This window comes from Leptidea sinapis, chromosome 12 (genome assembly GCF_905404315.1).
Source record: "Leptidea sinapis chromosome 12, ilLepSina1.1, whole genome shotgun sequence".
In the NCBI taxonomy this organism is placed as follows: Eukaryota; Metazoa; Arthropoda; class Insecta; order Lepidoptera; family Pieridae; genus Leptidea; species Leptidea sinapis.
Window position 1 is genome coordinate 430029 of NC_066276.1, and position 27850 is coordinate 457878.

The 27850-nt window shown below is 36.6% G+C and overlaps 1 protein-coding gene across 1 annotated transcript; it reads left to right on the forward strand.

Annotated features, from left to right (window-relative positions):
• Positions 1-846: 846 nt before the first annotated feature.
• Positions 847-26546, forward strand: LOC126967031 (uncharacterized). The gene is made up of 3 exons (XM_050811344.1): positions 847-1249; positions 6408-6429; positions 22659-26546. The coding sequence occupies exons 1-3, from the start codon at positions 1088-1090 to the stop codon at positions 22790-22792; spliced, it is 318 nt and encodes a 105-aa protein (XP_050667301.1). The 5' UTR covers positions 847-1087; the 3' UTR covers positions 22793-26546.
• The last annotated feature ends 1304 nt before the right edge of the window (positions 26547-27850 follow it).

Consider the following 27850-nt stretch of genomic DNA (forward strand, 5'->3'; position numbering starts at 1 on the left):
TATTACCAGCGAGTAAGACTCTTTTATTAGATAATCTAGAGAAACTAGTTGCAGTGGGAAGGATCGAATGCGCAAGACCACGGAATCGATCACCAACCCTCAGGTCTAACCAAATAGAGAACATAATAAGACTCAATATCCTGAATGCCAATTACTATGTCCGCAGCTTGTCGTAAGCTGCGAATATATTAATTCGGCAAATAGGAGTAAATACTACGTAATAAGAGGCGGGACTACCTAAGTAAAAATTGAAATTTAGTTTAATATGAAATATGCAGTCAAAATAAAATACCTCGAGGCAATCCTCAAATCTTAAATCATTTTTTACGTCTTGAGAGACTGTGACAATTTCTATTATCAGCAACGCACGCACACTTAAACAAAGCGACTGATGTAATGCGAGTCTAAGACTAGTTGTCATGCACAATAAAGTAATAAACCTGACCTCCTGTCATGTGTTGTCTAACAGCAAGATACTCTATCTAGACCTTAAGACCTAGATAAATTATGTTTATCTAAGCCTCAAATTAATATTTCACGATGACCATATCTAGCTGCTTTATTTGTAGGACAGCTTAAATTATAACTAAAGGACTACCATGATTAAAGGATATGTGTTAATCCTAACAATATTACAATCATGATAGTTTTTAAAGTTATAACGTTTTTAAATCCTCAAAACTTAAATATAGATTAACAAATAACAGCGGATAAATTGAAGTGCTTATTAGATGCCAGCGAACAGCTCTCGCTTGAGCGTCACAAGCGATTAGAAATAATCTGTAGAGCCATGCTTACGTAGATGGCTACGATATGTAGAGTACCTCAGGAGACTGTTAGCGCATGAGCGAAATGACGCCCGCTTGCGAACCGACAGTACCTTCCATTATACTGCGCAATACACACGTATCGGAATACACAAACCTCCTTATCAACTGAAATGATGACTAACCACCCTTCTGACGATAAAAAGTGATTGAAAAAACGTAAACTCGTAAAGGAAACTGTATTTTTTCAATTAGAAATGCCATAGGCAATTTGTACTTGTGTTTATGAATGTGATAATTGTGAAATTGAATCCTGAAACATGAAAGAGGACTCAGATCGAACAGCTTTGGCTGAGGAAATCGCGCAATTTAGAAGTGATCCAGTAAAATTCCGCCAAGCGACTGAATTTGTTGACCAACTCATTCTTGAGGCTAAGAAAGAGGCGGAGCTAAAACATAAACAGAAAGAAAGAAATAAATTCGTAAGTATCAATGTATATTTATCCCGCTAAGGAACTATATGGATGTTCGTGGCTTGGTAAGTGTCCGGAGAGTTGCAATGGAATGCAAATTCGGCTTTTAGAACTGCCATTCAGCGAGCCGTAGCGACTGAAAGAATTATGCACGCTTATCATATCTGTATATCGCACATAACATAATGAATCCACTAGAGACTTGACAGCAAATCAATACCTCATATTGATATGCATGCATTTTATACGGCGCCGCGCTGCATCTGTATCTACTTAGATAATATTACCGTTATATTTTGTTTCCTTTTTTTATTGTTATTTTTTATCTTCTTATTTTTACTGTCTTTTAAAATATTTGAGGCCTTTATAGATATTCATTCTACATCACAATCACGACTAGCGATAAAGTAAGTTAGTTCCATAGGTTTATTCTGCAAGAAAACAACATGATAATTTCAATATAACACAATGATTGTAGAAATTACTGTATATTATCAATTAGATAAAGTTAAAACTAGGCATTAACAAAGGCCCCACGAGGACAAGTGCGGGTTCGATCCTGCTGCAAAACCTATTTACCACTACTGAATGTATTGATGTATAGTATGAAAAGTAATAGAAATTGATGTTCATGTTATTTAAAAAAAAAATAGAATTTACAAAACATAAAATACCCAACCTCCGTGGCTGAGAGCGAGTACCACCCCTCTCAGCCATTGAGATATAGGGATATTCCCTCAAGATGTGGAATTAAATTGCAATTGCTTATTTTGAGATTTTACTGATTATCTGATTAAAGTTAGCATTTGATGATTTTTTATATGATCATGTTTGTACAAAGTACCTGCTGTAGGTAAAGGTAAAACGCGAAAAATATCAAGGGAAAAGTTGTTTACTATTCGGAATTTGAAATTTTTTATGATGTGTCTATTGTTCTTGCCCCTATTTTGTGTAGGCCCCGGGCCTGTAGCCACAGTTGCCCTTCGCTAAATCTGGCCCTGTCTTACACGCCAAAAGAAGTATAACTTCAATACATGTTTTTTATATTATATTTAGTAATTAGAACACAATATACAAATTTGACATATGTTTTTAATTCATTACCCTTACTGCCAATACCATAATATCTACTATACCATGTTACCATGAATTAGCCGAACCATTGGCAATTCAGTTAGGGACATCCATGAAGCTCCCATATTTTAAAGTGGTAATTATTTATTTATTTAATATATTATTTATTTATTTATTTTATATAATCTTACTATTAATGCACAACAATTTAAGAATGTCACAGCATGTGCAGAAATAAGTATCATCCGTATTATATAAAAGTAATAAGGAATAAAATAAAAGACAAAGAAAAACGATGGTAATAAACACGATTTATTTATTTAAAATTACCGACACATTTCAAAATTAAGCTCAATTCCAAAAATTATTTATGATACACTCTCTTATTTACGATCAATTATAATTCCTGGTCGGTATGGTCTTGTAGGTTCAAAGTCTATAGAAAATAATCTTTGCAAGTTTCTTGACCATCTCTATATCGTTATCAATAGTGGACTGCAGAATTCAACAAAAGCCTTCGATAAAATTTCACATAGTATTATTATACACAAACTAGACTAAATTGGTGTACACGGTAATTTATTTTGATGGATCAGGCGGTTGATAATATAATAGGATACTGTTCACCATTTCTCCCTGTTTCGTCAGGTGTTCCTCAGGGTTGGTATCTTGGTTGTATTGCTAATGATATCATATTCTGCTTCTATAATTCCAAAGTTCTCTTTTTCGCAGACGATATGAATTTTTTTTTGCCTAAAACTTTACAGGACTGAAAACTACTTCATGACGATTTGTGTTGGCTAACTTCATATTGTCCAGCGAATAATCTTAAATTAAATATCTTTAAAAAATATTGTAGAACTTTATTTATAATAGGTTGTTTTGCTATAGGTTGTATGTATATTACTTATTATTTTTAACTGCATATGTACGCAATGTTTTATTATGTAGTACCATTCAGTTATTTTTATATACAATTTTTTATATGATAGTATCAGAATTCGTAGTGGGAAGCTTAAATTATATATTTGATATCTGTAGAAACTTGGTTGGTTTTAGAACTACTAATTATTATATGTTTGGCAGTACTGTTTATTTTATATACGTAATATCAACATATACAAACAGTGCAAACATATTACCGCCATAATATGACGCTTCATTCGTAAATCTTGTTAAATAAATACAAAGCTTAAATATTATCACAATATAAACATTGCCATAAATATTGCTGATTTTAATCAAGTATCTACATCTTCACATTTTATGAGAGGTTATTATCGTTTCAGTTAAAACTAATATTGGCTTTGTTATGTATATAACATAATATTCTAAAGACGTGAGTACGTAATAACAATTATACAACAAAAAATCAATTATTTTCACCTATTTACAGTCGCTAAAAATTCTATAATTCAAGATTATTCATATTAATCCAGATGTCCTCTCCACTATCAATCGCTCCCGACACTGCATTTTTACACGCTTTTTATTAGCTTCGCCAGTATGTAGGTTTGTTTATAACCGACTCATTTGGGCGCGTTCAAAATTCGTAGATATATCGAGGACCAAATTCGTAGATATATTTTGCAATTTCAAATTGCAAAATAATATTTTTGTTAATTTATATAATTTTCATCTATTATAAGGAAGGAATTGATGTTATCCAAATGATTTGAGTTTTCTTTAGTGTTAATTCCGCCAATATTTGTCTTTAAACAATTCGACACGTGTTTCGTCTCTACACGAGGCATCCTCAGGACGTGTTGTCTCGCCAAAATCTGGCACGAGACTCATTGAGGCAAAACACGTGTCGAATTGTTTAAAGACAAATATTGGCGGAATTAACACTAAAGAAAACTCAAATCATTTGGATAATTATGGATTTCCGCAAAGTAACGCCTACTTGTTAATTTTATATTTCAAAACAAATTTTCTGGTTGTTAGTTCGGTTTTCTATAGCGTGTTTTCTTGTATTTTTAACTACTTTTTTATAATATTTCAATCCTTATTTCCACACACGTTACATTACACGCTTGTCGGTCTTATTATTCTATAACGACGACATTCATTATAACTATAGCGATATAACATATAACGATACCGACATATTCGGCTGCTTGCCCTTTCATGTCAATGGCCAATCTAGTCTTTGGTGTGTGGCTTATCAGTACAGTGCAGTACGTCATTCCTTAGATCATAGTTTCTCAACCTTATTTTGCTCACCGCCCACTTTCCACAAGGGGGCGTTATCGCTCACGTTGAGAACCTATGCCTTAGATGGATAGAAAAGATATCTCATGATAATTAGAATATAAGAAAAACCGGGATCATCATTAATTTGGTATTTCGATTGTAATTGGATATCGGCGAAAAGCTGCATAGAAGCGACGGCAATGAGTTTCTTGCTTCGTCTTTTCAAAGCGAACATTTTCTGAAGTATCGGTGAAAGATAAATCAATTATGTTTCAGATTCAACTGTCATTTTATGACTTAATGTGAATAAATATTTTTTTCTTTGAATCCCGACGATTCTATCTACAGGTCTTATTGACAGTTACTAGAAATTAATCATACATCATTAGTTATATTAGAATACTATCTTTTATCCGCGACTATGTTTGCGTGGAAAAAGAGATAACGCTCCTCTACAATTAATATTCAGAAAATGTTCACCATTTACCTTAGTAAGACTATAGTCTGAAAGGGTAAACAGGGTTAGGGGAACAGGTTAATGGAAACGATTTTGGAAAATTATCCAAATTTAAAATATTACAATAATGTAATGATACAACAAAATGCTACCAAGGTCGTTTCGGTAGTTCAGCCGTGTAAGAAATGAAGCTGACTGCTAGATACACTTGCTCTCGATTAGATTTAAATTTGTCATATTTAGTGTCATAATGCACGACCAGCTAATGTAGTAATAAAGCTTATAGCTTATGCGATGCTCGTATGGGTGTATTTTTTTTATGGAATAGGAGGACAAACGAGCGTACGGGTCACCTCGTGTTAAGTGATCACCGCCGCCCACAATCTCTTGCAACACCAGAGGAATCACAAGAGCGTTGCCGGCCTTTAAGGAAGGTATACGCGCTTTTTTGAAGGTATCCATGTCGTATCGTCCCGGAAACACCGCACAAGGAAGCTCATTCCACAGCTTTGTAGTACTTGGAAGAAAACTCCTTGAAAACCGCACTGTGGAGGACCGCCACACATCCAGATGGTGGGGATGATATCCTAACTTTTTGCGTGTCGTGCGAAGATGGAATTCGGCGGCTGGAATCAGGTTAAACAGCTCTTCGGAACACTCCCCGTGATAAATGCGTTAGAAGACGCACAATGAAGTGACATCTCTACGCAACGCCAAGTGATCCAGCCGTTCACAGAGCACTGGATCCCCGACAGTTCGAGCTGCTCTGCGTTGCACGCGGTCAAATGCATCGAGCTGATACTGGGGTGCGCCAGACCAGAGATGACAGCAATACTCCATGTGTGGCCGGACCTGCGCTTTGTAGAGCGTTAGAATGTGGGCCGGCTTGAAGTATTGCCGTGCTCTATTGATGACGCCCAGCTTCTTCGAAGCCAATTTGGCTTTGCCCTCCAGATGGCCACGGAATTGGCAATCGCTCGAAATTTCGAGACCCAGTCTTTCGATACTAGGGGAGGCTTTAAGTGAAGTAGAAGTGTAGTAATTGATCAACTTAAAATTAGGTAATAGGTAGGTATAGCTACCTACCTTTTATTATATAATCAATACCTAAATATTACAAATTTAAAATATTCATCCATTACCTGTCCTTTAACTAAAATAATAAAATAAAATTTTGATTCCATTTTCAAATTCATGTCATTTCCAATTTAATGATTGGTCACGTATTTTCCCCCATCTCAAAAGTGCACAACGTGCCAAAAAAGTTTTCACTTCAAAATTATTTTATAGTAACTAGGTAATAAATAAAATATATTATAAGCAATATAAATTATACTATGAACCCTCTAAATAAATATCCCTATAAATAAAATATCTCAATTACTTATAAGATATTATAATATTAAGAACCTAACGAAATTGTTTTTTTTTCTGTTTCAGGGATCTCAGGAATCTGAATCAAGTAAGTATAATATAATTCTGTAAGTATATAGCGAATATTCTATTACTAAACTGCTGTTTCTTTAAATAAAATATATAAAGCTATCATTTTTCACTATGAGATTCTTAATTATTTCTTATTCCCGTCATTTTGCACACCATCGCTGCAAAAGTAACCTCATTATCCGGAGCGTTGCAATCGTACGTATTACTACGTACGTATACAGATTACAGTTGGTAATTGTCACCGCAATGGATTAGTATTACAATCCTATTATCTTCTCATTTAGATTTCTAAGGTAAAATTTTAACGGAATACGGTTTACAATTATATAATTGTTGTTTATTTTTAAACTTTCGATATCTTAGCACTATTTATTATACATTATATTGTGCATTACCTTCAAAACAAAAAACAGTGCTTTGATGCTACAGCTCTGAATCTATATAGCCATGAACATAATATTATAAGAAGGCATAAAAGGCATTTATTTCCTTAAAATTGATTCCTTTATAATTATTTTTAATGTCATTTCTAACACTACCATTTATTATTACTTCAACTATCACTTTTTCGGAAAAAATATCGATTTATATCGGTCCGGTAAATATCGTGTTTACCTACCGGACACTATACGAAATTAATTAATAATAAGTTTAAAAATAAAAATAACTTTTACAGATAATATCATAACATATTATATTGTGATATTTATTAACTACGATATTATCAAACACACAAATCAGGGCAGCTAGCTATAGATCTCCAGAATTTCTTCAGTATAATATTTAATTAGTTTTGCTATTTCGCAATTTATCACAATATCTAAATATTAAAAAAATTCAAAAATATATTTATTGACCATTTTAGTAACTTCCCTTTTAAGTTCGCAGAAGCTGTGTTAGGGAAGACCGCTCTTTCCAAAGGATAAGAATGCTAACATATTTAACAAAAGCATAACTACTTAAATAAACTATCTTAAGAATTAAAATTTATAATATGTTTAATGTTTAGAGCATTTGACCCTTGCTACTGATTTACTTTGCTATATTGTACGATTCAGGCATGTTATATTTTCTATTGAATTGATCGAATGGATCTTTTGTGACAACATGTTTAACTTTAAGGCAAAAGGTTAAAAGATTTAATTAATTCATTTAATTGTGCAAGTATTACGGTACCAGTATTACAGAAGTAGTGAACACATATAAGATAGACATGGAAGCATTCTAACCCTTTAATATTGTAATTGTGTGTTGTATTTTAATACACTGTACTCACTCACTCACGCATAACATCATCCATGTATCTGACAAATATTGACAATACAGCAGGCGCGCTAACCAATTACCGAAATCGCGTCATACCGAGAACCAAACATGTACCTAAATCAGTTGGGCAAGCACGAATGGTCGGATGCTGGTCGAATGTGGTTTAATCGCTGAGCTGAGAAGTCAATCTATTTATTTAAAACATACAATATTTTCAATATTGACATGGTCGTTATAAGATGTTAGTTTAGCTAATTATTTAATAACTTAGGACAGAACGGCGCTTATTTCTGCCGTGAAGCATTAATGTGTAGACATTACTGTGTTTCGGCCTGAAGGGCGGCGTACCTAAATAACTGGGCAAATGAGACTTAACATCTTAAAGGCATAAAAGGCATTTATTTTTATTTTTTCTCATATTGATTCCTTTAGAATTCTTTTTGATGTTATTTCTAATATACTACTACCGCTTCGGAAACAAATGGCGCTCTGAGAGAGAAGAAGCGGCGCAAGAAATTCTCCCAGCATTCTTTTTTTGCGGTCTTTTCAATTAATATATACTTATGTGTCAAGGTGACGAGCGCAATTGTAGTGCCGTTCAGAATCTTTAAGTTTTTCAAGAATCCTGAACGGCACTGCATTGGGCAGGGCCTGTCATTTACCATCAGCTGAACGTTCTGCTCGTCTCGTCTCTTATTTTCATAAAAAAAAAGAAAAAAGAAGGACCCTCAAGTAGCGACTAAATGAAATAGACTTGGTATGACATGGATGAAGAACTGAGTTGCGAGACTTGGTTTTTTTTAAAGTCCAGGGTCTCTCTTTTGAGCTTTTCTTATTTTTGTAGGTATTCTTCCTCCTATTTCCGGTACTACTTATTTAGCTTCACCTACAATTTTTCAAAGCCCATCAATGTCTCTATGGGTTTATTTCGGAGGCTTTGATGTTAAAAATTTTCACAAATCTGCACGGTCAATGCTTCTTAGACTATTATATTCATAAATTGAGAATTCTTCATAAATCTTGATTAAAAAAGAGAAAAATCTTGTTGATTTTCCACCAGTACTTAGTAGAGTACAAGTAGGGTACCAGTCAGAGGTAGGAAAGCGAATAAGCTGTAGTTCCTGACTTTCAAGTTACAAGTGATTACCAAATCTAAAAATGATTGAAAGTTTAGATAGTCAAGTGTCACTCCTTGACAGTGTCACGCTGTAGTAACACGTGAACGGCTTTTCCTCTGAATCCAAGTACGGACGTCACAGTATCTACTCGTACGTCTGAAATTGTCCTGCGGCGGTGATAACTTACTTAAGGTGGGTACAATAAGTGCATATAGAAGGTTTTTTAACTCATTGACGTGATCGTCAGGTTGTTTGCAAAACGTACTGAAGAAAATCATTAAATATTAATTTTTATCTTAATGTTTACTCTATTGAAACAAAATAAATTGGTAAAAATATTTTGCGTTGGACGTGTACAGCTGACCGCTGTGACGTACACTACTCATTATGCTGAGAGCCCTCTCTCAAGCCTCTACTCCAGTTCCCCTCTACGGGATCCTTCTCCGCGCGATGTTGTGACGTCACTCGGGCATTTTACGCCACATGTATTTTAATACTGAAATAATACGGAAATTGTGATTTTCTCGGTATTTGTTAGGTCTCTAGGTATGGTAGAGTTTATACCTAGGTACTTAAAATAGATATGACTCATTCGCATGTCCTTTTTTCCTTCTATTCTAGAAACAACGTTACTTAATTCTATTACATAACCAATATACTTATCTATAGGTTAAACATAACACTAAAATTATAAGTAGACAGTACACAAGTAGGTACAGGCGTGCAACAAAAACATTTGAAGGTTAGATGTAAGGTGAACTCGCCGCTATTGTTGTGAGAAGTAAGGAATTTTTTGCCATCGAGCGAGATAAGGAATCTTGTTTTGATAATAATAACTCTAATTTATCGACGTAGTAACTGTTTAACAATAATTACAGTATACTGTGCTGAAACGCTATTGAATCGTTAGATGAAAAATATTGGGAAAATTAATAAAAAATGACAAAATCATGTCAAAGCGTCAAAGGAAACTTCTCCATTTGTCTACAATCCTTTAACTAAAAGCGCCATATCTTAGGAATGGCGTTGGTTGGTTTAATATGCTTGAAATTAACGATATTCTATGTTTTATAACAAAGAAAAAGTCTCTTTGTTTGTCGTACCTACTCTACTTATTACATCTGAATAATCATCTAAATATCGGCTAGGTATACAATTTCCAAAGGCTGAGTAGTTTTATTTATTCATTTTATTTATTACTTGTTATGCCCTCTTTTGCAAGCCCTAATTTGAAAGTCGTGTATCATTATATATGCTTCTGTATGCAGTATGCTTCTACAAATAGACCCGCTTTATATTGACAAAACTAAAACAAAGCAAATACAAAATATAAAACAGTTTTTAAAAACTGTCTGCGGTAGTTTCAATACATTGAAATTGCTTTTTAAATAGAAATATAATGATTTAAGTACGCTTAAAATGTGTTACCGCTTCAAGGCTGTCGTTCTTAGAACGATGTCGTTTTGTATATGAGCGCTCATGAATTGATGAGTTTTGAAAAATCTCATTCAGGTCAGTTGATTAATTCTGCAAGACGAGGTAATAATGACGTTTGGGGACGGCGGATTTCATGCCCTTCATTTCATTACTTTAATTATTCATCATCAACATTTCAGCCGGAAGACGTCCACTGCTAAACAAAAAGGCCTTCTCCAAAGATCGCCATGACAATCGGTCCTGCGCTGCCATCCTATCCCTCTCTCTCATCCAACCTATTCCGGCGATCTTGCCCAGATCGTCGGTCCATCTTGTGGAGCCTACCAACACTACGTCATCCGGTACGTGGTCGCCATTCGAGGACTTTACTGCCCCAACGGCCACCTGTCCGTCGAGCTATGTGCCCTGCCCACTGCCATTATAGTTTCCAAACCATATGGGCTATGTCTGTGACTTTGGTTCTTCTACGGATCTTATCTTATCCTACGGAATTGATCTCGCAGGGAAATTCCGAGCCTAGCCCTCTCCATTGCCCTCTGAGCAAATATGAGCTTATTCATAAGGCCCATAGTTAGTGAGCACGTCTGCGTTCCGTATGTCATCACTGGCATCACACACTGGTCTGCCACAGTGTCTGAAAACCTTCGTTTTCAGACACTGTGGCAGGAAGGCTGCCCATCCGAGTTGGCTTCGACGAGTGACCTCTTTCCTGAAATTGGACCAGCCCAATTGGTTTGAATTTGAATTTTGAATTTGAATTTAGACCATTTGTAGCATACTTCAGCTACCATAAGCCTACTGTAACTCATATATCTACTCAACCACAACAATAAAATAAATTTAAATACTTATGTATAAGTTGTAAAATAAAAGAAAATCTTAATTTCTTTCTAATTATATAAGCATAATTTAATGATATTTAAATAAACGTTATTTAAGTAAATTAACTAAGTTCTTACAATATTGTTCTTTAGTACAAAAGTAAAATATCACAAGGAATAAAAAATTAAGGATTTATGTTTCGATACGCCCACAGAACAGGTAAAAGACATTAGAATGGCCATCACGCGTAATTCGTATGGGAACCACTGTCACCACTCAATGTTATAATACACACCCTAGACATGCCCTAGTAAAATAAACACAAGGATTCGCACACATTTTAACCACTAACGCAGCCCTATAATTGGTCAACACATATATAATTGGCATACACACGCCTACTTTTGACATTATGAAGTTTCATATTTTTTTAGTTAAACTGTCGTACCGATAATGTTATACTTCATGGATGGGTACATGAGTAAAGTGATGTGCCACACATAAAGAACAACTCGACTTTCAAAAATCGGTTTTGACATTTAAATCGAATATAGTCAAATCATGTAAATAATAATCCATACGCATGGGTTTTTTATTCACAAAATATATTGATCCCCGACATCTCGAGCAGCTCTGCGTGCACCGTTCAAATTGTTAGACTTGCGCTTTGTAGAGCGCTAGAATGTGGGCCTGAAGTATTGTCGAGTTCTATTTATTATTCCGATATTAGGCGAAGCTTTAAGGTCAAAGAGCGGTGTTACGACAAATGGGGCTTTATGAGTGGTAAACGCACTTACTCGACTCTTCTGGGGGTAACCTCTCTGTATACTGGAGGATAGTAAGAACTGGAGGTTAACAATGTCTGCCCTGATTTTGGAGAGCAAGAGGTAATAGCAATAGGCCTGTTGTTAGCCAGATCCGAATCAGTCTCTTTATTTTTTGAACGGATAGACAAGGGCTGACTTCTATGAGTCCGGGACCGGAGTTCGAGTGATGCGGCCGAGCAGAAAATACATCTCTACCATTTACGGCTAGTAAAATGCTTACCTTATTACAAAATGCCAGTGTTAAGTGTTTACTACAGATGACTGGAGTAGGTAAAGTCGACGAACACAATAAATATAAATTAGATGACAAGGAACGAGATTTCCTCTTCGATAGAGTTTGTGAATAAGAATTAATTATCAACATTAGGTAGAATACCAGTGGTGGGTAGTGATGAACGATGGGGATGATGATAATAATATTGATTTAGATTTAGTTTTTGGTACTATATTGTTTAATGAGTAACTTTAAGTTCTAATTTTTTATTGCACCATAAGCGCCCATTTACTATTTTTTTACGACTAACACCGATTGACTAAATAGTCCAACTGATCGAAAAATATGCACGAGGCGAATTTGTAATAAAAGTATTAATAATTAAGTAATTATTATTTCTTATAAGAAATTGTTTTTGTTTTGTTTGACAGTAGCATTTTCCAAATATATTTAATGTACAGATTTGACAAAATTAGAATCTTATTAGTACATACATATAATTACTGAACAAATTAGTATATATATGTATATATATTATTACTTGTTATTTATAGCAAAACACGGCATTATAATATAAATAATATGTCTGTTATAATTTATAGCACTATTCATCGTAGCTACTTACTCGACGCACTCTAAACATAAATTACAACCAGTCAAAAAAACTGTGAACGTATTAAATCTTTGAAGTATGGTTGTTTAATAATAGTGACGGCGCGGCTTTTACGCCCACATTACCCTTTCAGCCTTTTTTACCTATTCCGTGTATGTACAAATATACATACTTAATATTGACATTGTTTACAATTAGGTACAACCCTATCGATACACATGGATTCAAACTTTGATATATTTAATAATTACAAATATCTCTTGTATTTGAAGGTTTTTGGACTTTCCGATGAAAAGAAACTTCCTTCTCGTGCTACACTAAACACCAGGATTCTTTTTCGACGCGTTATCATAGTGCAAGTCGGCAAAATTTAAGGTCAAGCTAATTTCGTTGAAATATGGTCCGTCGTACACATATTTTTTTTATTATCTAAATTGCACGACTGGAACGCTGTGAGGGGTGTGTTCTCACATTGTTGGTTCGGAGTTCTGTAATCTATTCCCCTTTTTTCTGGTTTCTATATTCAACTGTAGGTAATCCAATTCCAATTTACCAGTGGGAAGCACCTTTGCACAGGATGCCAGCTAGATTATGGGTACAGCAACGGCGCCTATTTCTGCGGTGAAGGCTGAAGTAGCAATGTATACCTAGCATTACTGTGTTTCGGTCTGAAGGGCCGTAGCTAGTGAAATAACTGGGCAAATGAAACTTAACATCTTATGCCTCTAGGTGACGAGCGCAGTTGTGGTGCCGCTCAGATTTTTTTTCGTTTTTCAAGAATCCTGAGCGGCACTTTGTAATGGGCAGGCCGTATTAATTACCATCAACTGAACGCCCTGCTCGTCTCGTCCCTTAACCAACCCACTCGAATTTTTAAATTGGTATTTATATGATAAGCATAAAGCATAAATAAAAATGAAATAGCAAGTATATGGTAGGGAAATTAACATTGACGTCATATTAAAATGCAGATTCAAGAGCGACTGACGGTTGACCTAAAATCTCGATTCTAAATAATCTTAAACTCTAGATCGGATATTGAAATCAGCCACGTAAGACGTAGGTAGGTACCTTTTTGTGTCTGGTTTATGAAAAGCGAGTTGGATCAATACCAGTCCACCCTAGCGACGTAATATGTCTCCCCCATCGCAACAAGAATGATGAAAGAACTAAATGCGGTGTAACATTTGCAGGGACATTCGAAAAATTCTTAATAATTTAAGTTTAATTTGACATTGAACTACTTTCTTGTCAAATTAAAACATAAATTAAATATAAGACAAATTTATGGACATAAAATATTTGAAATGTTATAAAATTATTAATATTAAAAAACGATACTTACCCATCTCCATTTTATAGAAGGATACCTAAGCTCCGACTAAAAAGCCAGCGGAAAAATTATTGTAAGTTATTTCGGTTTCCACTATTTCCCCCTCTAAAACTAAACCAACCGTAATGAAATTTTAGAAACTGAATGATATAGATATTCTTTGTTTTAATCGGAAAATGACGGACTGTTTTTGTTTTTCTGCTTTTGGATGCCGACTTCTTTTGTTTAAATGGTAGAGGAGAACAGACAATCGGACGGGTAAGTGCAGAGGGCGGCCAAATTCACACTCAGCTTTGCTGAGTCAGCAAGCGCATTTAAATATATAACTACTCTCGCAGCGTCACAATAAAGTCTAACTAAAGCGCCTTACACGTGTCCTTTTTGGACGGGATTCCCGCCAAGGCCTTACACGGCACCCGATGCAAAACGAGCGCGAATAATTAAATGCAATGTAATGCAGCAGTTTAAGATGAACAAACAGCCTTAACCGTGCTGCAGATGGCGCCGGCCGTTCAACTCGCTCACAGGACGACTGCGCCTCGCTTTATTTTGTAAGCTGACAAACCTCTGAGCAGAGGTCGTAGTACTGGCCGCCAATAACCATATATTAAAAAAGAATTGTCCAACCGCATTCGATTTTCTGCGCATGGCTATTGTTTTTTGTTTTATCTCTTTATATCAAAAAAGCCGTGCGAGAGCCCATGTCCTTTTGAAATTGTGGAAGCCTTAGAAGAAGTTAAGCAAATTTCTGATGTAACAGAAGCAGGTCATCTCTTAACTGTTATTATCAATTTTAAATTAGCTCTTAATTTAACTATTTGGACGAGTATTCTCCGCGAAATCAATCGAGTGAATATATTACCATTCAGAAAGAAGATATTATCCTTGCCCGTTCCGTGGCACTAATGGATGGTCTGCTCAAAACATTGCAAAAAAATGAGACATAATCGAACGGCATATTGTATTAAAGAGGCTGGAGAAGTAGCTGAAGACAGTGGTATTCTAACCCCATTTTACAAAACAAATGAATTCCAAAACGTAAAAACATTTCGATGAGATGTGTGAAAACGAATTACAAACACGCCAGCCTGTTCAACGTTTTCTAAAGAAATAATGATGGTATTTCATCGAATCATATCAGAAATTAAAAAGAGGTTAGGTCCTGCGAATTCACTCAACAAAACAAAACACAAACACCAACAACACAAAAACAAAAAAAAAAACAGAAAAGATAAAAATGATATTGATCATATTAAAAAAATAATGATTGAACAATTATTAATAGCATACTATATAACTATTACAGCTATATTCCTCTTTTAATACTATTATATCATTGGCTATATTGCAATTATTGTCGCTTTCACAATAAATATTTACAAAATGGCTATGATGCAAATCAAAATAAAACTGATTAACATTTATAAAACATATGGGGTTATATTATTTTGTAAGATGCATGAAAATTTTTGCAATTGTAAGCAAAAATGGTTCGCATTTGGCCAGATATTTCGTGAAGGTACGTTAGGTTCTTTATTTAGTTAGTACCTACTCTACAGTCTAGACTCTAGACTGTAGAGTAGGTACTTAAGAAACCAAGGACTGAAATCTCCATCCCTTTAAGAACTATTAAATAGATTTTATGGTACAGATATGAAATCTGCCATTGGCTATTCAGCCATAATCAGATTTCTGTCTTCGTTTTAGTATTTTATTTTATAATACTCTTCTCCCGTCTTCAGAATAGTCCTCCCACAGATAATTCTACTAATTACTTAATTAGTGTCTCTCATTCACTTGCGGTATTTACAATCGTTTCAGCCTTATGCCTAGAAGTGGTTCAGTACTTTTTGAGCCCTGGTTTGCCCAGGAGCTACTTCTTAGGGACCTGCTTTATTAATTAACTAATAGCCAAAAACTGTTTGTAAATACACGGTATTGGACTCATTTTTCCAATACCAAGTAAAAAAAATATATGTATTTATTTAATGTACCTTAGACACAATTATATCAACGGTACAGGCATTATTGCAAAATAAATCAATAAGTTTTGTGCAAAATATTTTTCTTTTTTTATGGAAAAGGAGAACAAACGAGCGTACGGGTGTTAAGTGATCACCGCTGCCCACATTCTCTTTGCAACATCAGAGGAATCACAGGAGCGTTGCCGGCCTTTGAGGAAGGTGTACGCGCTTTTTTTGAAGGTACCCATGTCATACCCGGAAAAACCGCACAAGTAAGCTCATTCCACAGCTTTGTAGTACTTGGAAGAAAGGTCCTTGAAAACCGCACTATGGAGGACCGCCACACATGCAGATGGTGGGGATGATGTCCTAATTTATGGCGTATCGCGCGTAGGTGGAATTCGGCGGCAGGAAATTGATGAAATAGCTCTTCGGAACACTCCCCGTGATAAATGCGAGTGAAAAAAAATAAGAAGACACAAAATGAAGTGACGTGTTTACGCAACGCCAAGAGATCCAGCCATTCACATAGCACTGGGTCCCCGACAATTCGAGCTGCTCTGCGTTGCACGCGGTCAAATGGATCGAGCTGATACTGGGGTGCGCCAGACCAGAGATGACAGCAATACTCCATATGTCGCCGGACCTGTGCTTTGTAAAACGCTAGAATGTGCCGGCTTGAAGTATTGCCGTGCTCTATTTACTACGCCCAGTTTCTTCGAAGCAAATTTGACTTTGCCCTCCAGATAGCCGCGGAATTAGAAATTGCTCGAGATTCCAAGCCAAGCGTTCACGGGCTTGGGATTCGAGCAATAACCATCGATAACATGTACCTGTATGCTGCGCTCAGTGAGGAAGCTGGAGGTCCACTTATGCAAGTGGAGCTCTCGGGAAGTCCAAATGATGGAAGTTTTGAGAGAAGCCCCTTGTGCCATACACGATCAAAGGCCTTCGCTATATCCAGGCTAACTGCCAGGACTTCAACATTGCTTTCGATAGCCGCCGCCCATCTATGTGTTAGGTATACCAGAAGATCGCCTGCCGACCGACCATGGCGAAAGCCGTACTCTCGGTCGTTGATCAACTGGTGACCCTCTAGGTATACCAAGAGCTTGCGGTTAATTATGCTCAACATGATTTTGGAGAGCAGGGAGGTAATAGCTATAGGTCTGTAGTTTGCCGGATCCGAACTGTCTTCTTTTTTTGGATCGGATGGCAAGGGCTGAATTCTATGAGTCAGGGACAACGCCTTTTGTATATAAGTGCTGGAATAAACGCGTTAGCACCGGCGTCAACACAGGGGCACACGTTCAAAACACGATTGGAGAAATGCTATCCGGCCCGGTCGAATTCCTGACGTCCAACGAAAACAGAGCTCGCCGAACAGTTTTCTGTTTGAACTGTACTTCAGGCATAGAGCTCTGACACCGCGGGATGGTCGGCGGTGTTTTTCCAAAGTCTTCAAGAGTCGAGTTGGAAGCAAAAAGAGCGCATAGGAGATCGTCTTTCTCTTTTGCCGTATGGGCCAGGGTGTTATTCCTCATGTGCAATGTGCCGGCATTGGTGGCTGGTTGAAGTTACCAAGAGCAGCCTTCGACAACGACCAGAACATGCGTGTTACGGTCGGGTAACTGGAAAACTGTTCGCCGATTTTGACGACGGGCTTCGATTACGAACGGGCTTTTTGCCGCTCAAAAACGGGGCTCTGGGCTGTATCCCAATTAGCCCTCATATAGATCCGCCCTCGTATCATGTTTATTTTTAATGATTTTGGAGCCTTTGTTAGTTTATTTATTTACCTTCTTCTTAATGGTTGGCATATTTTGGTTTTTAATTACACATTTCTTGTAATCCATGGTTCATTTGATATACCATTAAGACGATTAGCTCTAAACACTGAGTGGTATTTTGGTCATCTTATCCAGGTTTTAAAAGTGAAATGTAAGCTCTTATAAGTAAAACTTTATATAATATAATATTTAGATCCTATTTTATGAATTAGCATTGCATTTTATACTTATTACACATTAGAATTTACCTTGACTTACAGTAATTACCGTTGAAAATCGACAGTTAATTAGTTTTTGTGTAGTAAATATTAGTCACCTGATTAGTCAGTCAATAGTTAGATACTATCTACATCATAATGGATATTAATTGTAATATAGGTAATTGTAATAAATAGAAAAATTTCAATTTTTCAGAAAAATTTTTAAACTTCGTAGGTTAAATAAATAACCTTTTCTTAATTTATTCAAGACATTCGGTGTATAGTTATAGATAAAACTATACGATGGTATACAGTATTACGACCAGTGAGTGAGACTTTACAAACTCAAGAGTAGATAGGTATATATTATTGTCCTGTATTGTATAGGTATATATTTGCCCTGTACTTTCCCCGGGGCGTAAAAAGAATAGGGGAGTCCCAGGCCCATGGGTGTCGTAAGAGGCGACTAAGGGCTTTTTATGACGTCAGCATAATCGGGCCAGACTCGTCCGGGTTAATTACCACACTCGCACAGAATACCGGCGTGAAGTAGCGGCCTAGTGCCGCTATATTTCGCATAGGTTAGTGTCGAGGACCGGAGGCCATCCCTTCCATAAACAAAACATGAGAGCGGGTCTTGAAAAAGAAATTCCCCAGGAGGGTACCGGCTCTACCAGAGCCGGAGAATCCCTCCCCGAGCACTCTCGGTCGGGCTGCCCTTCGTATTCTGGGGAGGGCACAGAACCGCGCATGACCGAGGACAAACGAGGCAGTTACACCACGGCAACCCGCTCCACGCTCAACGTGGACTTTTGCAATATCAGGGGAATTCACTCCAATTTAAACGCTGTCCACCAACACCTTGAGACGGCGCAGCCGGCCTTGAACAAACAAAATTGAGCACAATTTTTTGTCTCATGCCGGGGTATGTGTGTACGTTAGGGAGGATATCTCCTGTCACCGTCTCGGCAATTTTGAGGGTAGGGACCTGTCCACTCTCTGGCTCCGCGTAGATTTAGAGGACCGCGTCCGCATCTATGCGTGTGTCTACTGGTGAAGTCAAATCAAATCAAAATATTTTATTGCAAGTCACATTTTACAGTAGGGTGGTAGGTACATTAATGGGTAGACAATATGTGACGCCCTGCAAGGGCACAGCAATTTTATACATAAAATAAATAAGTCTTATACATTTTGGGATGTGATTATAAATTTTTATTGCCATATGGTGAGGGCTCGATGACACTAATGACATACTTGTTTGGGGAATTTTTAATTTGTTTAAATTTCTATTATTTCGCTTGTTATTTGGTAGTGTTGAGTAAGTCCGAATGTTTTTTAACAAATTTACATGTTTCTAGGATGTAAATTGAAGTAAGCGTTAAAATTTTGTGTTTAATAAAATATGGTCTACATGAATCTATCTGCTGAATATTTTCTAAAATTCTGATACATTTTTTCTGTTGAATAAATTTATATTTTATTTCACTACAGTTTCCCCATATTAATATTTCATATGATAATCTAGAATGTGCATATGCATAATAAGCAGCAAGGGCAGATTTGAAATCTGTTACGCGTTTTAGTTGGTATAGAGCATAAGTAAAAGAAGACATTTTGCTTTTTAATTTCTGTAGGCTTCCATGTCAAGTGTGGGTCTAAATCAATTCCCAGTAGTGTGGCTGTGTCAACTTTTTCAAGTTGTGAATTTTTGTAAGAATATGATATATTTAAGGGGGATTTTTGATAAGGTTCAAAAGGTATAATTTTAGTTTTATTAATATTAAGTTCAAGATTATTATTATTTAGGTCCCATAGTGGTAACGCAGAAACCGATCAACTCATGGGCTGCGTTCAAGCGGCAATTGACGACGTGCTTGTACAGATTCCCTCCGCTGAAATCGTAGTCTTGGGTGATTTCAACGGGCACAATGCCAAATGACTTGCATCACGCACCACAGGGCAGGGCGATCTGTGCATAATTTTGCATTGGCGTATCGTCTGTCCCAATTGGTTGAGTCGCCAACGCGGCTCCCGGATGTGGATAGCCACTTGCCGTCCTTATTATATCCTTATTATATTATATTACCCGACGCGTTTGGCACTACAAGTCAGCAGATTGGGATAGGATGCGTTCCTTTTTTGCATCCTACCCTTGGGGCAAGGTTTGTTTCCCTCCTGACGATCCTAGTGCCTGCGTCGTTGCAGTAGCCGATGTGATACTACAGGGCATGGATATTTTTATACCAAGCTCTGTAGTACCGACCGGTGGCAGATCACAGCCCTGGTTCGATGCGTCAGTTAAATCAGCATCTGACTGCAAAAAACAGACGTATCGAACTTGGGTTGCGGCGCTGGGCACAAAGGATCCGAACTGCAAAGTTCTTAAGAGGAATAACCGTGCCTCCAGATTTTTTAAGCGGCAAATCGCCCGTGCGAAATCGAAGCACGTCGTCAAAATCGGCGAGCAGCTTTCCAGTTACCCGACCGGAACACGCTAGTTCTAGTCGTTGTCGAAAGCTGCTCTAGGTAACTTCAACCAGCCGTCCCTGCCGCCGTCGCACATGAGAAATGACACCCTGGCCCATACGGCAAAAGAGAAAGCTGATCTCCTTTGCGCTCTTTTTGCCACCAACTCGACTCTTGACGACAACGGAAAAACATCACCGACCATCCCGCGGTGTCAGAGCTCTATGCCTGAAGTACACTTCAGATAGAAAACTGTTAGGCGAGCTCTGTTTTCTTACTCATGGAAGTGAGCCCTTTTCCATCCGATCCAAAAAAAAAGGAGACAGTTCAGATCCGGCAAACTACAGGCCTATTGATTTTACCTCCCTGCTCTCCAAAATCATGGAGAGCATAATCAGCCGCCAGCTCTTGGTATATCTAAAAGGTCACTAGTTGATCAACGACCGACAGTACGGCTTTCGCCATGGTCGGTCGGCTGGAGATCTTCTGGTATACTTAACACATAGATGGGCGGCGGCTATTGAAAGCAAGGGGGAAGGCCTGGCAGTTAGCCAGGATATAGCGAAGGCCTTTGATCGTGTATGGCACAAGGCGCTTCTCTCAAAACTTCCATCATTTGGGCTTCCCGAGAGCTTGTGCATGTGGAGCCTCCAGCTTCCTCACTGGGCGCAGCATACAGGTCGTTGTCGACGGATATTGCTCGAACACAAAGCCCGTGAATGCTGGAGTGCCCCAAGGCTGTGTGCTATCTCCCACGCTGTTTCTTGCTTCTGCATATCAATGATATGTTGGACACCTCCTACATACATTGCTATGCAGACGACAGGACTGGTGATGCCGTATACACGGGCCATGCAGGTCTCTCTCGCGAAATCGTCGACCAGTGCCGGGAGAAACTTGTGTCTTCTATCGAGTCCTCTCTCGAGAAGGTCGCGGAATGGGGTAAATTGAACCTTGTCCAATTGAACCCCCAGAAGACTCAAGTTTGCGCGTTTACCACTAAAAAAACCCCATTTGTCGTATCACCACTCTTCGACAACACTTCCCTTAAAGCCTCGCCTGGTATCGGAATACGAGTAGGTCTCGAAATCTCGAGCGATTGCCAATTTCGTGGCCATCTGGAGGGCAAAGCCAAATTGGCTTCGAAGAAGCTGGGCGTCATCAATAGAGCACGGCACTACTTCAAGCCGGCCCACATTCTAGCGCTCTACAAAAGCGCAGGTCCGGCCACACATGGAGTATTGCTGTCATCTCTGGTCTGGCGCACCCCAGTATCAGCTCGATCCATTTGACCGCGTGCAACGCAGAGCAGCTCGAATTGTCGGGGACCCAGTGCTCTGCGAACGGCTGGATCACTTGGCGTTGCGTCGAGACGTCGCTTCATTGTGTGTCTTCTACCGCATTTATGACGAAGAGCTGTTTAACCTGATTCCTGCCGCCGAATTCCACCTTCGCACGACTCGCCACAAGCTAAGATATCATCCCCACCATCTGGATGTGTGGCGGTCCTCCACAGTGCGGTTTTCAAGGAGCTTTCTTCCGCGTACTACAACGCTGTGGAATGAGCTTCCTTGTGCGGTGTTTCCGGGACGATACGACATGGGTACCTTCAAAAGAAGCGCATACACCTTCCTTAAAGGCCGGCAACGCTCCTGTGATTCCTCTGGTGTTGCAAGAGATTGTGGGCGGCGGTGATCACTTAACACCAGGTGACCCGTACGCTCGTTTGTCCTCCTATTCCATAAAAAAAAATGTGTCTGATATTTTGTAGTAATCCTTTCCTTTTAATTATTTATTTTTCTTTATGTATTTATGCTAGTTATGTTTCTATATCTTAAGAAAAGATAGAGAGAAGATTACGTAATTCGAGTTACATTCATCTCTCGAAATAAAAGTAAATGGTTTGTGAAACATTGATTTGATTTTTTAAATGAATCATATATTTTACAAAAAAAAATTTACCGCTTTTCAATAAAACGTGATATTTTTCATATGTGTAATGAAGTGAATTATCTAAATTATGAACGCTCGACTCACTCGAAGCTCCTTTTTATAAGCTTGGCGGCGCGTCAATAAAGATGTACTTAACTGCAAAGTTTTAAGATCAGATATAGTCCAGTCAACAAGTTCAAAAACTATCCCTGTGAACAGTACCTAAGTATCGGGTATAACGAAAAATTAATTTGTTTCAGGTAATATCAAACGTCGCTTCGGTCGAGCGCGAGGCTTCGTTCTGCGAATGTTCGACGCGCTCTGCAACTGCACGCAGACCGCGGCTGCCGCTGCCCGCGCGCACGCACGGAACAACCCTTTTACTAAACGTTAGAAACTAAAACATGTTAACAAGGGCAGAAGTTAGTGGGAGAATATGAACAATAATATATCTGCCGCAATATTGAAAACACAATTTGAGACTAGATACAAAAACTAAGAAGTTATTTAAATAGTTACGTGGAACGGTGCTCCTCACTATCTCGTAACGTAGATATTTAGTTTATAACGTTTAATTACTAGGGTGACTAATGTAATGGTCAGTATTAATGCCAGAGAAGCCATTTATTTAACTTTTACTGCGCAGTCGTTATGTTGCTCATGCGAAAAAGCTTCTGGGAATATCGTAAAATGTATTTACGATACATTGTGATGGCGAAAGTTTTACGATCTGATATGTCTTGTTATTAATGAATATAAAAATATCAAGGTGTATCAAATCCTTAGGAAAAAACCATACAAAGTATTATATTATGACTATGAAGGGGTAAATAATTGTAATGGAATTGAAATAATAAGTATTTAATTTAAAGAATAGTTGTATCTAAATGTTTATATCTTTGAACATGGAATGTCTTCCTTGTGGCTAATGGTAATGTATTGGGGCATTGACCGTTCCTTTACGAAAAAAATTTTAAATGTCAAGAGTTGAAAAAAAAGTCTAACCGTGATCGTTTTTTATACTGTAATAAAACGTAAAAATATATTCTAATAGCGACTGAAAGAAAATAATGCAAACTTCAATTTAATAAAAAAACCGTTATTTTACAATAAATAATTCAGGTTGTCAACCTAGCCTGCACATAAATAGGACAACTAGGTAATTGTGCAGTCAAACTATGTCGATGATATTTATTTCCATGCCAGCCTATGCATGCATGACAATAAATATTCATCACTTTAAAATGTTCATGTTACTTTAGTATTTAAGTATAATAATCATTGAATTATTGTACCTACATCTATTATAATATCTGCAATGCCACGCAAAACATAACCATTAGCATTTTCCTCATAAGACGTTGTATCTTCTATAACCCATCCTATTGTGATCAATGTGAAAATGCTTAGATGTATACTTTTATATGTGTGTAGAAAATCTACTATTATATCATATTTTATCTTTGGAATTTCATATCAGTGTACTACCCTATCCTAGAAATATTTCTTGGTGTCTTTTACATTATACAGTGACCAATTATTAAAATAATATGTACTGATTTAAGTTAATGCTAATTTTGTATTGCATTTACACTCAACAAACCTACATATTTCTTAAATTAAAATCTTATACTTAGCTGGATTAATTTGACAAATGTTTCAATAAATTGTAGTTTAGTTAGGTATCGCTCACATTGAAGCATACATATACACATTACACAGCGCACAACACTAACGGCCGTTCTCAATATACAGTCTATCTCCGGTAGTGGCCTACTTGAGAAAAAAATCGTTACTATCGTTGACTTTTCTGTCCCAATAAAATTATCGACAGTAAATATACCTACCTTATCCGTACACGTTGTCTGTCAATGGGAAGACGTATAGCTTAACAGCGATAGAAGTTTGTATGGAAATTGCAATTCACGCGTCCCAGTATAAGGCGATAAGAATGACTTATCTAATTAAGGATATATTGGGACAGGTTCAGATTATTGACAGCTAATTACTGACAGTACAAGGTAGTAATTTGTCTCTATCTGTAGATAGTATATTGGGAACGGCCTTAAGAAATCGAAATCCAAAATCTGCTACCAAATTGTTAAAAAAATAGTTTACCGTGTCAATGTCATACAACTGAAAGCTGTTTGATGAAAATTTTGACAGTTCACAGGAGCGTAAAGTAGCGCGCTCTCTGTCTTTTGATACCTAGCTAAAATACGTTGTTACTTGATATACTTTTGGAATCTAGGTAGCTGTTAGCACTGTAATCGTTAGGGATCGAAATTTTTGTATGAAAAATTTGAAGCAATGACCGCTCTGTGTACAAATCTCTTTGAACTAATGAAATATTTTGTAAGGTACCTATGAATAAACCCAATTTAATTTTATACGATAATTCTAAAGGAATATATTGTATGACTATATAGTAACCTAAATTATATTTTGACATGGTTAATACATAGGTATTATAGTAGGTACCTACCTATTTATGTTAAATAAATAATAACGTTGGCACAAAAACGCACGAATATTTTGAAGGTTATGTGATATTAACTTTTTATAATTAAGAACTTTTTTGTAAATGGATATACTTATTTACTTTTCACACTGTACCTATGTCGTATTTATGTGTAAGTAGGTCGCTTTTCTATTTCCCAAACTAAATATATAAAAATATTATAGTTTATAATGTAATAATCACGGACGAGTAAAAAAAGAAGGACTCCGCGACGTGATATTAGCAAGTGAAGCACCGTTAAGCTAGTGTGTGTGCGGTTACGGTGATACTAGTTACACAGCTTTTCTCCCTTAAATAATCATAAATGGCAGCAAATACTTATAAAGTATCGTTTTTACACTTTTTCACAACGCACAACGGCATTTTTAAAATATTTTATTGAGACGCAAACTAATCTGTCACAGACGATGACAATTCTCATAATGGCCGCCTATCGGCCTGTAGTAGTGTAGGTGTGTGCGTGGGGCTATGTATTTACACGTTTATCGGCTTGTTATGGTGCTACGCTGTTATGTAAGGTCACACGGAGTCCTTATTTTTTTACTAGTCCGTGGTAATATTATGATTTAATCTAATGATTGCTTTGCTGTTAGCTTTGCAAACAAAATTACTAAGGTTGTGTATGGAAATTCTCCAGTTTTTTTCCGATACTTAATAGTATCGGTTAAACAGGTTGTACAGAAACATGGGGGATAATAAATATTAAGCTGGAATGGAATTTTAATATAACATGAAAAATACAATATTGAATTACATTTTGCATTTTACATTGTCAGTAAAATGCAACTCTAAAAAAAATTTTTTTACTTTTTTTTATCCGAAAATTGTTAGGCCGAAACACGATTAAAATTAAATTTCTCGATGGAAAATAGCACCAAAATAGACCTCTACGCGAATCTTTTGAATGTTTTCCGACGATATTTGAAGTCAAAATTAAGTTCAAGTAGTAAACTGATTCTGTTTTATTACAATTTTACAAGAAAGTACTTATTTTCACAATTATTAAAAATATGTAGAGCTTCTTCTTTTGCACTCGGTTTCTGTTTTACCACAAGGTTGAAAATATTTACCACTAGGTTAAGCCACAATATAGTTATGCCATTAACCAGCCAGTTTGTTTTTGTATACCCCGGTTAGTGGTAACTAGGTACACTGGCTTTTAGCCTGTATTGCACTAACCAGTTCTTCGAAATATCGGCCATTCCATTACAAATTTACCACTATTTAAACCAGGTTCCATAAATGACAATATAATCGTTTAACCATTCACTGGAGTGTAATGGAATAATTAACATCTTTAATATAACTGGTTAATTGCGAACAGTTATTCTAATAAAAAAAATGCCGGGTCCTTAAATATTTATTTAAAAAATCGGTTGTGACCTTAATTTTTCATGATTAAGAAAAGTTTGTTTTGAATTTCTTGTTACCTCGTCCTTTAAAGCTATGATTTGCAAGCATTTAGAACGTTGGTGTACTAGAAGGTAGGTACGTACATATAAGATACTGGTTATGTTAAGATGTAGGTGTTATCCTGAATGTTAAATGTGATATCCTGCCTGTAACTACTTCCGATGTGATCTGACTCTGTGAATTCTTCTATCTATTAAACACATTTGTAAACAAATATCAGTTGTTTTAATTGCGACCATCTTAACCTTAGCCAAGGGGTTAATCTAAGGAGATTAAGGATTGATCTCCGTTGCGCTCCAACTATATACCGCAGGCGTAGTCGCAAAGTGCGGCTAATTAACGGCCCAAATGGGCGTACTCGAACCAGTCTCGAACAAAGTGTGACGTTGACGTGCCACATGTTCTGTTAAAATTTGCTAATAATTGAATCTATTTAGTTAAGTGTTTTCAAGTTTTTTAGTTGCGTAGTAAAACTGTTATTATTTTTAATAATACTATAAGAAAGACACTGGGATCACATACCATCATTAGGTATTTTATTAATTTCAATGTAAAATAACACGAAGCCTATATAACTTACAAAATTTAAAAGATGCCACTCACACACAAGCATCTTTACAAATAGCCAATACACACTACAATATACCTTACTGCCCTACGACTACTGATTGAACTGATAAAAAAATTGCATGTCAGATATATTAGGTACTAGCTGACCCGCCAATCGTTTTGCCATATAAATTATTTTTAGAGTTAGACCGTTTCTTGGACATTGCTTTATTTTTCTAAAATAAACGTAGCCTAAGTTACTCCTTATTACATCAGCTACCTGCCAATTAAAGTCGCCGGATTAGCCGGAACAAATAGACAGACAGACAGACAAAAATTGTAAAAAATGTTATTTTAGTGTTTGTACCCTATATACATTTAGCCAAAAACGGTTATTTCAATATTACAAACAGACACTCCAATTTTATTTAAATGTATAGATAATTCACACAATATTTTTATAAATTATAGTCTATATGTTATTCTGGTGTGTAAGCTATATTATTGCAACGTTTCATCAAAATCCATTCATTAGTGTTTGCGTTAAAGAACTTCAAACATACATCCAGACATACAAACTTTCACATTTATAATATTAATAGGATTGGTATCAGATAAGTGCAAAATATTTTGCTTGTACCTGATAAAGGTTATGAGAATAATTAAAACGGAAAATGATCAATGGCTGTAGGTTTATAACATTGTCACCAGAGATGAAACCTATGTATATTTGTTTGAATCTCAAAGAAAATACCAATCGGCGGAAAAGATATCCCTTTTTAAGATATGTCTATGAAAGTTATGTAAAATCGAAGCAGTGGTATAAAACTGGTTACTTCTGTGTTGCGCAAATCTCGATTTGTCTCGACAAACCAGAAGTTATTAACCACCAAAGGAGCAGTTACTGCAGATGTAAATACGTGCAACTCCAGAGTTCATGAAAAGTTTGCGAAAATCGACCGGAAAAAT

Bases quoted from the DNA above. Each gene is read 5' to 3' on its own strand.
- LOC126967031 (XM_050811344.1), top strand. From the start codon at position 1,088: ATGAAAGAGGACTCAGATCGAACAGCTTTGGCTGAGGAAATCGCGCAA. The intron at 1,250-6,407 runs GTAAGTATCAAT...TTTCTGTTTCAG, and splicing joins AGAAAGAAAGAAATAAATTC to GGATCTCAGGAATCTGAATC. The intron at 6,430-22,658 runs GTAAGTATAATA...AATTTGTTTCAG, and splicing joins ATCTCAGGAATCTGAATCAA to GTAATATCAAACGTCGCTTC.